At 44.8% G+C, this 13,735-nt stretch overlaps 1 protein-coding gene across 3 annotated transcripts in view; it reads right to left on the bottom strand.

Moving 5' to 3' along the window:
• The window catches only part of SLC25A12 (solute carrier family 25 member 12), a 58,735-nt gene that overhangs the window by 24,522 nt on the left and 20,478 nt on the right, over positions 1–13,735 (bottom strand). For all 3 annotated transcript variants that reach the window (XM_081024113.1, XM_081024114.1, XM_081024115.1), the window contains exons 7-11: positions 13,382–13,520; positions 12,008–12,101; positions 9,867–9,951; positions 4,331–4,415; positions 2,332–2,490 (exon numbers count right to left, since the gene is read on the bottom strand). In XM_081024113.1, the coding sequence (XP_080880239.1) occupies positions 2,332–2,490; positions 4,331–4,415; positions 9,867–9,951; positions 12,008–12,101; positions 13,382–13,520 (562 nt within the window). The remainder of the gene's footprint in view (positions 1–2,331; positions 2,491–4,330; positions 4,416–9,866; positions 9,952–12,007; positions 12,102–13,381; positions 13,521–13,735) is intronic.

Raw genomic sequence — 13,735 nt, 5'->3', positions numbered from 1 at the left:
CCCAGTTAAGTGCAATGTGAGGCTATCAGCACCAAAACACATACATACTTGCACCTGTTTAAAGATAGATTGTTTGTCAAGCGAAGTTTCTTTGGGTATAACATAGTCGCAGGTTGAGAACCAGGAATTTTGGGGTGGCCAGGCCATGGGGTACACTGGAAGTCAATGTGAAACAGCAAAAACATGAATTAAGTGCCATCTAGTGTATTTTATTTAATGGATTTGTTTTAATAAAATAAAATGAGGATGGGACATTTTAAGTGTCATGTGCTTGAATGTTTATTTTTTTTTTTCGTTCCTGTGACACCGGACTCTCTGTCCAGAAAAGGTGAGCGATGGGAACAGGTTTGACGACCTATGAGCTCCATTCCTGCCCCGCAATAACTGGTGGGTACTTTTCCAGCAGCAGACCTGTTTAAGAAAACAGATCAGCAGAGGGCAGCCTTCGCTCGCTTGGCTTTAGACGAAGCATCTTGCCACTTTTAATCCAGTCCCTTTCCAACCTAGACAGCAGGCGCATGTGTTACCTGTCTCCCTACCGTCGCCCTGGCCCAACTTTCGCAAAAGCTGACAGAACTGTAATAAAGTGCTGATTCACCCCACTGCCGTTTCAAGGGAAATGAAGTTAATCTGCCGAGCGGTCTGCGAGCCGACTGCCAGAAGAGCAGGCCGATTCTGTGCAATGAGGCCATTTCCCCGCTAGCAGGAAGAACGGCGGGTTGTTCACACCCTTGCGTCAGCAGCGGCAACAGAATGCCATTCTCTGCAGTAGCTCTCGCTGCTTAAAAGCCATGTGGGGTTTACCTTCCACATGCAACTCCCTTCTCCTAAGAAGCCCAAATCAAATGTGCGTGTGGTACCTACACACGCACGGGCGCAGATCAGCAGCTAATGTATGCCGTGGCTTAGTTTCTTTCAACGCAGTCCTTTTTGTCTGAGGCTTAACAGACTTATTATGCTGGGGGAAAGGTAGTTATTAAACACACAAAGGGCGGTTGACAACAAGAAAAAGAAATGCCGGTCTCCCAGCCTGAGTCTCTGATCCCCTATTAAAAGGATATTTAGCACAGTAGTGCCTACCGCTAAAGGAACTAATAGACAGTAACACCTGGAGGCACTCCTCCCACCGCCATTAATACACAGCTAAATACAGCGCATGTGTGCGCGCACAAACACACATATACAGGATCAACGGCTACGAGTCATGATGCCTACATACAATCTTCAGGATCAGAGGCAGCAGCATGCCTCGGAATACCAGTTGCTGGGGAAGATCAGCGAGAGAGAGAGAACGCTCTCATGTCTTGCTGATGGACTTCCCATCAGCAATTGGTTGGTGCAACTGCAGAAAACAAGGACAGGGGAATGGATCAGGGTTTCCCTCCCTTTTACCTTCCCAAACGTGGGTCTCCCAGCTGTTTTTGAACTACAACTCCCATCGTCCCTAGCTAGCAGGGCCAGTGATCAGGGATGGTGGGCGTTATAGTCCAAAAACAGCAGGAGACCCAAGTTTGGAAAACCCAGGACGAGATGGACATGTGGTCCGATCCAGAATAGGGCACTTCTTACGCATTCTCATCCTCTTGACTTACACAGGCACACACAGACAGACACACACACACACTGTACTTCATGCAGTCTTAGAGCAGATTCACCTTTTACATGTACAAAAACTGCATGGCGAAATACACATGCGGCGCTATCATCTGTGCAGAGGAAAAGGAATCAGGACCGGCTTCTGTCCTGACTGCAAAGGCACAGAGTCACTTTGCTGAATGTCAAACCCATGTAATTTTTCTGCCTGAGCTTTAAAGTATGAACGGAGTAATAGATTCTGCAATGAACCATCGTGGAGGCTTAGACTGTAGGTAAGACTTGGTTCTGGAGTTTGGTTCCAGGATGTCGAAATCCTAGGAAATAAGATTTGTCGGGCAACCTTGGGCCAGTCATTGCCTCTTATCTTAACTGACCTCACAAGGTTATTGTGAGGAGAGAATGGAGAGGAGGGGAACAACACACACACCATGTTGAGCTTCTTGCAGGAGAAGGTGGCATATAAATGTATGTAATAAATAAAGTAAGTAACTAACTAACTTAAGATGTGTGTGCACATGAAAGCACAGAAAAGCACCTAACAGATATTAATCTATACAGCACCTTCAAGGTACACAGTTTGAGAGTTTTGCAGTTTTATAAGCCAAGAAGTACCCAACACACACAAGCACAGCTCCCTATCCCTCAAGAGTTTCCTTGCGCTGTTTAGGCGCTTGCACAAAAGCCATTAAAAAGTCAACCGCAGGTGTATTGGACTGATGCGTTTCATCTGCTCACCTCTGTAAAGGCCAAAAGCGCCTTCGTAACGCAGAACTTTCTTGAAACAATCAAAGCTGTTTTTGTACATCAGCTCTCCCACCACGGAGCCAGTTGTGCGCTGGTTCTGCATGCGCGTCTTCACCAGATCAATAGGGTAGACGGCGGTAGCTCCTACGGCTGCAAACCAAAAGACAACAAAAGTTTTATATTCCAGTTTCTCACTGTGCCCAAACAAAACATGCTAGCGTGGAATAAGTGCTTCTGCTCTTGTTTTTAGGTTTGTTTTGATTGCTTTTATCTGGAGTGTGGATTTTAGCTGTGTTCACTCTCTAATTTTATTTGTACACTGCTTGGAGAGGTGTTTTTGTTTTTTTAAGCAAGCGGTTTATAAATCTTCTAAATAAATTAATAAATAATTGTGAGATATATGAACGGTGTTACAAGAGCCCAGAGACATAAAGGAGAACAGAGTGAAATGTAGCACTTAGGACAGGAAAAATATGAAGGACCATAGAAGCCAACTCCTAAGGGCAAAGGGGTCTTTGCCCCCCCCCCCCAATAAAATATTTGAGGGGGCACCTGCCCCAAATTGATGGGCATTGCCATTCAAATGGTGTACGTGCACCGTGTCATGTGATTATGTGGGACAGGGCTTACCTGCCCCCCTCCATATTTTATTCAAGTTGGCACCCCTGTGAAGGACACTCTGCTTATGCCCATGGAACTCTTACCCACAGTCCTGGGTGGGAGCGTGGGATAATTAGGATTGCCTGGTAATCTGCATATGTTCTCCATTCATATTTCACATTTTCCAGGGCTGAATTCTGGTGCGGAAAAACCGGCTTAACCACTCAAGCCTTTGCCTAAAAATGAAGCTCAGATCGCAAAGCATTCCTTCCAACCTCACTGCTGAACAGCGCAGGGGATGGGGAGATAATTCTTTGGAAATGTTGAAAGTTCTCTGGGCAGAGGGAAGCCCTGCTTTTCCTTGCTGAAGAGAAGCCAATACTGAAAAATGTGGCCTAGCTGTCAGGGTGTCTCAAACGATTAGGAGACTGATGGATGCAGGCCTTCGAAACAACAACAAAAATCATCTCGTTACAGAGGCTCATTAAGCTGGAGATACGCTTCATCGCAGCATCCTGCATTCCCCTTTCACCCTAGTCCCTAACAGTTGCTTTTCTCTGCAGCGGAAGGAGTACAATTCAGCTTAAAATGGCAACTGCTCAGGTGGGTATGAAAATCTACAGTAAACTGAATACAGACTATCAGCTGGAGCACCTGGAGCACACATAGGTGTGTTTCATGGCCTCTTGCTATGCCCCGTTTCATAATATTGTTTTGTAATATTATCAAAAATCAGTAGTTCAAAGATGACTAATGTCTATATGTACCGTATTTTTCCGTGTATAAGTCGCTCCCATGTATAAGACGCCCCCTATTTGGGGGGACTCCAAATTAAGAAAACACCCCCTCAGCACTACCTGTGTATAAGACGAGCCCCCATTTTAAACCTAATTTTTTGGTTAAAAAAACACACCCTAGTCTTATACACGAAAAAATACGGTAAGTCTCAACCAAATTATATACCAAAAGTGAAACAAGGGAGCAGGAACAATGTGATGTCTTCAGCCTCTTTATAAAAGACACTGTATTTGTCCCCGGCCTTCGTTTCCCTTTCTGAGTTTGGTATCAATCCCATCAACTATAATGAAGAGGGGAGTCCGAGGCTATATTTGAGAAGTCTGTCGTTCTGCAAGTTTTGCTCCAAAGACTGTCTGGAGCCTGTAGTGCCAAGGTCATGTTCTGTCAGGACTTCTGATCATAGGCTTGGGGTTTTTTCTGGGTGTTTTTTTTTTATAAGTAACAATAAAGAGCTCTCTTCAGAGCTCCACCATTCCTACCCTGGGGGTGGGAGAGACAATGAACTCCAACTTAGCTGATCTGCAACCAGCCCGGCTAGATAATATTACAGCAATCCCAGCTTGAAAACAGCACACAGAGACATGTCACTCACCTCCAGCAATTGAGCCCAGAGTGAACCTGTAAGCCGACTCAGCTGCCTGGAGCCAGACAGGTCTGCCCAGATCACCGTAAGATTGCTGTGAGTGAAGAACGGGGGTCGGTGGAGCGGGGTGGGGTGGGGGGGGGAGGGAGGGAGGAACAGAGAATAAGACATGAAATTCGGCAAAAAAACACCAAAACCCTGTTATGAGAACTGAAAGCAACTGTTCACTGAGCTTTAAGTAAGAATAAAAATTATCAGGCAGCCCTCTTAAACACATTAACCGGGGTTTACTTCTAAGGATTGAACTTCCCTCTCTCTCACATCCCAGAGACAGCGCAACTGAAAAACTAATTTGTGAAGATGCACACGGGCAACAATGACTTTCTCTGGTTTCCACGTTTACAAGATATACTGCTAGGTAATGCTCAGCACTCAAATGCCCTTTTGCATGCAATGCGATTTAAAGTCTGTGGTCATGGAACGCGGGAACCAAAGCACTATTGGGTTTTATGGTTAAACCAAATACGGATAAATTAAAAGCTGCAGGCCTGCTGAAGCATTTCTAGCTGAAGTTCTTCCTATACTCCATGGACTGTTTTTCATTTATGCTTCACCGGCTACTAAACCATGCTTGAGTTGTAGCAAAACTCGTTTGCTCCCCTCCGCCTCTGAAACAGTCTTTAGACCAGAAGCTTCTGTTTTAGAATAACCACTGTTTAGCATTTTGCCCGAACACTAGTAAAGGTAAAGGGACCCCTGACCATTAGGTCCAGTCGTTGTCGACTCTGGGGTTGTGGCGCTCATCTCACTTTATTGGCCGAGGGAGCCGGCGTACAGCTTCTGGGTCATGTGGCCAGCATGACTAAGCCACTTCTGGTGAACCAGAGCAGCGCACGGAAACGCCATTTACCTTCCCGCCGGAGTGGTACCTATTTATCTACTTGCACTTTGACGTGCTTTTGAACTGCTAGGTTGGCAGGAGCTGGGACCGAGCAACGGGTGCTCACCCCGTCACAGGGATTCGAACCGCCGACCTTCTGATCAGCAAGTCCTAGGCTCTGTGGTTTAACCCACAGCGCCACCCATATCCCTCTTACTAAACACTAAACTCAACACTAAACTGTGGTTAATCTATGGTTGGTGGAAAGATTAACCATCATTCAGGTTCAGACGTGACAACAAGCCAAAATTAGATGAAAAGGGAATTGAATGCCTCTAAGTTCTTCCTCCCTATCACACTAAAGGAGGATTAGGAGGGAGTCCATGGCTCACTGCCAATCATCCTCATATTGCTAAACCATAGTTTACCATTACGTGTGAACTCAGCCTGTGTTTCTTCATTTCCTTGCAATCCTCATGAAATCCTAGCAAAACTGTGAACTGAGGTAAGTCCTAAGCATATGTCACCCTGAGCCTGTCTTCTCCTCCCTTCTAATGGAAATATAACTTTAAGCCTATTTATGAAGGCGCTTACTATACCCCGCCACGCGCCTGGATTCACATAGGATATGCAAATTAGTATAATTAATGCTATGGCTTTCAGAGCATGAATATTTATAAATAGAAAATTACTGTCACTGGCATCACTCCGTGAAGCCACTGTACACAGATATTTAGCAGCTAGACAAAAGAAAATCTTTCCGTGAGAGTATCAGCCGCAAGTATGATTGAAAGACTGGCAGCGTCCCCTTCTTTTATCTTTGCCAACTAGGCGGAAAGGTATGTTAATAAAAATGTTTAAAAAGTTACGACTTCCGTTATCTAAGATTGCTCTCCGCAGCCAAACTCCCCTTGCACAGATCGCCCTCTTCATTAGTCTAATGACCTGTTCTCATGCACTGCTGTGCTGACATGGCAATGCAGGGCATAGAGGTCCCAACACTAGACATTGCCTCCTTCTCCCCTTAGGAGCATAGGAAGCTACCTTATACAGAGTCAGACCACTCATCCATCTAGCTCAGAACTGCTTACTCTGACTGGCAGTGTATATCTCATGTTTCAGGCTGGGAACATCACCAGCCATGCCTGGCATGAGACTGGGGGAGGGAGTGAACCAGTGCTGCCTTGCCTCCTTACTGGCCACAGGATGATGAAGAATAATAATAAGAAGAAGAGTTTGGATTTGATATCCCGCTTTATCACTACCCGAAGGAGTCTCAAAGCGGCTAACATTCTCCTTTCCCTTCCTCCCCCACAACAAACACTCTGTGAGGTGAGTGGGGCTGAGAGATTTCAGAGAAGTGTGACTGGCCCAAGGTCACCCAGCAGCTGCATGTGGAGGAGCGGAGACGCGAACCCGGTTCACCAGATTACGAGTCTACCGCTCTTAACCACTACACCACACTGGCTCTCCACTGCACTTACACTGGATGAGGCTCTCCACTGTCATCTCACTTGTGAGAAAGGCACTCTGGGAGAGGTGGCCGGGAGAAGGCCAGTGGATTGGGAATTATAGGGATAGAACTACCTAAATTGTACAGAAATTTATTCACGTACGAGACTACAGCGGCAAGAATGTCACTTGCCCCAAATTGGAAAGAAGAAGAAGACACAGCAAAGGAAGAATGGATACAAAAACTTATGGAATATGCAGAAATGGTGAAACTTACCGGAAGAGTAAGAAAGCAAGATAACAAACTTTTTATAAAAGAAGAGAAATGGTTTATTGAATATTGACAAATTTTAAACAGATAAAAACAATGGCAAGATTATTGTACGGTGGTACTTTGGTTCTCAAACCCAGAAATAAGTGTTCCGGTTTGCGAACATTTCCCGGAAGCCGAACATCCAACGCGGCTTCCACTTAAGTGCAGGAAGCTCCTGCAGCCAATCGGAAGCCGCGCCTTGGTTTTTGAACTGTTCCGGGAGTCGAACGGACTTCTGGAATGGATTAAGTTCAAGAACCAAGGTAGCACTGTAATAACCTGCAGCTACATAAGAGCATATATTTAAAGAAGATAAATAAACGAGTAAGTTAAGTTAATTTGGATATGCAGAAGATATTAAAAATAAATTTAAAGAACTGCAGAAAGAGGGGGAAGGAAGTCTAGTTTTAAAATGTCAAAAAGGACTGTAAAATTAAGGAAATGTATATATCTGAAAAGTATTGTCAGGGAACTGCCATCAGCTAAGACGCGAGAGGTGGAAGGGCAGCTGGGTTACAGGGAGACTCCAAAGATTGTGAGAAGCAGCACTTCCTCCGCGGAGGAGGGAAGCCCCGCCTCTAATGGGGAAGGGATGAAGGCTCAGAGGATGCAAGAGAGAGCCAAGACACTGTGCATGAGCAAAGCTGGGGGGAGGCAAGTCCCTCTTTACCCACGCCCTCTCTGCGCAGTAGGTTTACACGCAGAGAGGGGAGGCGTTGGATGGGGGTCAAGAGACTACTCTGCTGGGGAAAGTTTAAGGACCGCCCACTCTCAGATTCTGCTAGTGACTGAGCAAGACATGGAATTGAGACGTTCTGCACTGTAAATGTTTTTGCACCGATAATAAAGCCTTTGAAAAGACCAGTGAGGATCTTTCCTGTTCGCTCTCGAGCAACCACGCGAGTAGGCATAACAAGTATAAATAAGTTTTTTGTTGTTTTTTTAAAGGAGAGGGCCAGTGGCATGGCCACAGTGGCTGGAAAGACTTTTAGAACTTTGTAAAGCTTTACAAAGGGAGGCGGGTGGCGCTGTGGGTTAAACCACAGAGCCTAGGACTTGCCGATCAGAAGGCTGGCAGTTCGAATCCCCGTGACGGGGCGAGCTCCCGTTGCTCAGTCCCTGCTCCTGCCAACCTAGCAGTTTAAAAGAACGTCAAAGTGCAAGTAGATAAATAGGTACCGCTCCGGTGGGAAGGTAAACGGCGTTTCCGTGCGCTGCTCTGGTTCACCAGAAGCGGCTTAGCCACATGACCCGGAAGCTGTACGCCGGCTCCCTCGGCCAATAAAGCGAGATGAGCGCCGCAACCCCAGAGTCGGCCACGACTGGACCTAATGGTCAGGGGGTCCCTTTACCTTTTACCTTTAAAGCTTTACAAAACAAATTACGTTCAATACACCTTTCTAACCATCACATCTACCCACGGTGCTGGGGGCTCTTCGTTAGAATTTGCCACCACTAATGTGGCAGCAAGAAGAGGAGTAAGAGTGGGGGAAGGAGAAGGACAGCGACACCACTTCTGTTACGAAAAGAAGGATGGAGTAGTGCAGAGAGGAGGGAGGAGGAGGAGGACAAAGCTTAATTCTACTAAGGATGCTTCTTTCCTTGAACCTTCACTGAGGTTCAAACCGAAATGTAGGCTGTAGAAGTCTTTTTTTAGCTGATATAATCTGATCATTCAAAGACTGAGTCCGGCCCAAGTAATGTTAAATCTTTGATTGTTCCCAAAACACAAAAGATTCCAGGAAGGCCTGTATTTCTTAGCAGGTGACAATTCATTAAGGCTGCAAAATATGCAACCCCTTCTTTTCCAGAGAATTTCCATTCATTTTAAGCAGGGCTACTTTAAAGCAGCGTTTTTCCAGCAGCCCAAAGTTTGAGTTAATTAAAAAAAATAAAAAATAAAAATCCTGTTGCTATGGAGACAAGGGCTAAAAACAATCAAACCACATAAGCAAAATTCAATAAATTAGTCTAGCCAAACAGTCCTGGTCAATCTCCATGAGGGATAATTAGTCCAACAAATCTTTCATGTGCTGATTGTAAAATAAAAAATAAAAAATCAACAAAGACAGAGTGGCTTTATCAGGCAAGAGAAGGAAATATGCCGAAATATTAGAGACAAGTTAATTTCAAAAATGAGCTTTAACACAAAACAATCCAGATAATGCAGTAATTTGCAAACAGCAAAATCCACATACAAGGCCTCATAAAATAATCTGACTAGACTGTGCTTTTCCTCCAGAAACAATTCAATACATGGCAGCTTGTGCAAGCATCCAGATTTGTACTTTTTAAAAGGATTTGTTTCGGGTGTATTTCTTTCTTTTTCAACAAAGTATTCATTTTTAACATAGTTTCACAAACCTAAGACACAAATGTAAGCATCTGAAGGCAACAATATTCTGAAAGGCCAGAGCAACAGCCAGCTATTTTGTTATGATAATGAGCAACTGCTTTGGGAATGCTGTGCTTCAGCCGAGAGGTCCCCACGTCACAAGAAGGTTGTGTCTGTTTCCTTCAAACTGCCTTTTTTCAGCCCAATTTTAAAACAAAACAAAACAAATGTTTGGTGGAAGAGGTGTTGCAAGAACTGCTGAAAAGGATGGGACACACACAGAGACCAAAGGCTTATATCACCACCTCTCAGATCAAGCACTTTCTATTACACAGAACAGTTTAAAAAAATCATTTTGATGGTTTGACAATGGCCGTTTTCAGAAGGGTGGAAAACTTTCCCAAAAACTGCAGTGCGCTCGTGTGTCCATGGCCTGAGCAAATATAAATATGGATGTCATGGGAAAGATTTCAAAATTATAATCTCAGAAGCCCTAGCTTAAAGCCATAACCGCTACACGTTTACTGGGATTGGCTGGCTTCCATATTTTCTGGAAGGTACCTACCTGCCTCTGAAGTTCTGCCAAGTTGTAAGGCAACGCTCCTTCAGCCAAGGGAGCTATTCTCTCAATGTCTGCCAGCGTCAAGCGTCTGCATTCAAGACCAGGGAAAAGAAATCCCTGTTAAACGTAATAGCAAGCCCAAACCCACCAGGCACATTTCAGACTACCATACCTCAGCCTACAGAGCTTTGGACCCTGCCAGGATATTAAATCATGGTTTGAAGTTGACTTAATGCCCTGGCTTATTCCAAAAACGTAGTTTCTCCAGTTCTGATGAAACAAGAAACTATGGTTGTTTGAGGCTTCCTGGTTTAAGTTACAGGGAACCAGGCAGAGGGCCTTCTTGGTAGTGGCACCCACCCTGTGGAACACCCTCCCACCAGATGTCAAAGGAAAAAACAACTACCAGACTTTTAGGAGATATCTGAAGGCAGCCCTGTTTAGGAAAGCTTTTAATATCTGAAGGACTATTGTATTTTAATATTTTGTTGGAAGCCGCTCAGAGTGGCTGGGGAAACCCAGCCAGATGGGCGGGGCATAAATAATAAAATAATAAAATTATTGTTGTTGTTGTTGTTGTTGTTATTATTTAATTGAAGTTCATGGAAAGAATCTCCTTGCATGAGCAAAAGGCTCATTCATATCTTGATTTATTAACCTGAGCTGTTATTGCCCAAACTCTCCCATCAAATACTCATCCCTGTACACAGAGAACTAGCATATGACAGGGAAAGATTCTACATCAAGATTCTACAATCAACCTTCTCTGCAATATACCAGTTTTAACCGTATTTTTCGCTCTATAGGACGCACTTTTTTCCCTTCAAAAATGAAGGGAAAATGTGTGTGCGTCCTATGGAGCGAAAACGCCATAGCCCCGCGCGCGCTCTCCCGGCTGGAGAGGTGACGGGCGGCTATGGCAAGAGCCTCAATAGCTGCGCATCACCTCTCCAGCCAGGAGAGGGTCGCGGGGGGGCTGCTTTAGCCCCGCGCGCGCTCTCCCGGCTGGAGAGGTGACAGGCGGCTATGGCAAGAGCCTCAATAGCTGCGCATCACCTCTCCAGCCGGGAGAGGGTCGCGGGGGGCTCTTTTCTCTTCGCTTTTCTTGTTCTCCCCCCTCTAAAACAAAGTGCGTCCTATTGTCCGGTGCGTCCTATGGTGCGAAAGATACGGTATATTTGCAAAGAGGTATTGCAGTGGAAGCTTGGTTCCTGAACAGCTTAGTTGCCAAACAAATCGGCTCCTGAACGTCACAAACCTGGAAGCAAGTGTTCCGGTTTGTGAACATTTTTCGGAAGCCGAACATCCGACGCAGCTTCTGCTTGAGTGCAGGAAGCTCCTGCAGCCAATCGGAAGCTGCGCCTTGGTTCTCGAACGGTTTCAGGAGTTGAACGGACTCCGGGAACGGATTAAGTTTGAGAACCAAGGTACCACTGCCCTCAAAAATGTAATCTCCCGCTTGCAATCCGAAATTACACATCCACAAAGCATATTTGATTTGATTTGGCTGCATTTAGAGCCAGACTTTCTTCCAAGGAGCTCATGGCAGCACCCTTGGTTCTGCCCTTCATTTTATCCTCGCAACAACCCTGTGTAAGACTCAGTAAGACTGACCCAGTGTTACCCAGTGAGCTTCATGATGGCTGAGTAGGAATCTGAACCCATGTGCAGTCCTCCATTTGCATAAAGTAATAAAAGACTGAACCATAGCTGTCAACTTTCAGATTTGAAAATAAGGGATCAGCAGCCTCACCTGTCCCGGGGACAGTCTATGAGATATCTAACAATCCGGGATAGCAGTGGGAAGCAGAGGGAAACTGCGCTGGAGTAAGGGAATTTCCCGCCAAAAAAGGGAAGGTTGACAGCTATGGACTGAACATACACTGTAAAGTTTTACCCTCAAAAGCAAGGGAGGGAACTATGGTAACCAGGTGGCTGAGTGCACAGATATAGGCATACGTTGCCCTAGCCCCATGTCACACTGCATATACACTGAGTGGCACACACACACCATCTCAAGACCACACTGTGTGCACAGAATTTCCATCCCACAGTTGTCAATTAAAAAAACACACACACAACAACAACCTCCATCTAATGACAACACTCTAGAAACTTAATATTACAAAAAAAGTTAAGATTACCCTGAGGCATTATACAAATCGGAGAGCTGAAAAAGGATATCGATCTCCAAAGGTGTAACTTGTCCAAATTTGATTGCAGACTGAGAGAACTCCTCTGTTTTAAAGCAACGGGTTAAAACAAAAAAACACAAACTAATTATGCATAACTTATTGGAACTTTTAAATACACAATCTACAGTTTGGCTTAATGTTATGGGAGCAAAATCCAAAGACCAGGTTGAAATGAACACAGTTTGCTCTAAAATTTGTTAGATTTTTGAGATCCAATCGCATAATTTTGTCCTGGACATACTTCTCCTAATCACAGGTGGATTGCAGCTCTTCAGTAGAGAGAGGAAAGTACTCTGCATATAGTCAGAGGCACTCTCTTCTAGAGCTCTGCTCTAAAATATCCAAGACCAGACCCAGCCATTGAAAAAGAAAGAACTGAATACCAACTCAAATTAAGTTTAAAGGGCTACATGCCCAAGAGGAGTCCTTATCTAATTATATTTCCAGTTACTAGAATACAGAAAAAGCAGGCAGCCTACGGACCTTTTACAGATCATGCTATCATGAGTATTTGCCAATCTGTTGTTGTTGGTAGTATTTCACTTTTCCAATTCCTTGCCACAATAATTCTCGCTGCTGTAATTACATACATGAACATCCTTTCCTTATTTCTAACATTGGTGCCTTCCATCCTTTCTTCCCCTGTTTGAGATCTTACAACCCCAAAATAGTTTACTGTGACTCTAGTTTTTAGCTCTAAATTTCTGTGTATTTTTACCGTTTGATTTAATGCATATTTTGTATTGTAAGCTGCTGCCTTGGGGGCTCTCATAGTTAAGAGGCAGGGTATAAGTTTGCAAATGAACAATTGACCTTGACAGAGCATGGACTGTTGCCTTAAGTCAGGCATAGGCAAACTCGGCCCTCCAGATGTTTTGGGACTACAATTCCCATCATCCCTGACCACTGGTCCTGTTAGCTAGGGATCATGGGAGTTGTAGTCCCAAAACCTCTGGAGGGCCGAGTTTGCCTATGCCTGCCTTAAGTCAACAATCTTTTGCAGCTGCTGAAGTTCTTCAGCCCATTCATTTCAAGGGATGGGGGATATTACATGGGCTCCATGCATGGGGAAGCTTGCTCACCTAGGTGATATGTATCATAGATACTTGATCAGCTGCTTTACATCAGGTCAGACTGACTGGCCAGGGCTCCCCCAGGTCTCAGGTGGAGGTGTTTCCCATCGCCAGCTACCTGGTCCTCCTAACTGTGGACTGAATACAGAACTTCAGCAGTCAAACCTAGATGCTCTATCAATGAGTAACAGGGGCCAAATATTGCTCCAGCTTCAGTAATCTCAAGAGTTTATGGCATACAATGCTTTACCTTTTGTAACCTCGACATCTTTTCTAGCACCTGCAATGAGGCTGTATATCTTTCGAACAAGCTCCATGTTGTTCAGCAAGGCATTGAAAGCGTTGAAATACGAAAAGCTGACTTGGTGAGAAATGGAGCCACCTGCAGCCTGGGTGGAAAGAAAATATATATATATATATTTTTGTATGTTTCAGTTCCTGGAAATACCTGCACACAGGGGACTGCAGGGGGAGAGTAAGAGAAGAAGATTTCACTAGCTATAGCTAGACCTCCGCCAATTGCTGGAAGAATTCTTATTTCTTCTACCTGCTCATTTATGTTATTGCCTTCTTTCTAGTAAGCCCCACCAGGAAAATCCTTATG

Source organism: Podarcis pityusensis (genome assembly GCF_964106645.2).
Source record: "Podarcis pityusensis genome assembly, chromosome: 1".
Lineage (NCBI taxonomy): Eukaryota > Metazoa > Chordata > Lepidosauria > Squamata > Lacertidae > Podarcis > Podarcis pityusensis.
This window is presented reverse-complemented; position numbering and strand designations above follow the sequence as displayed.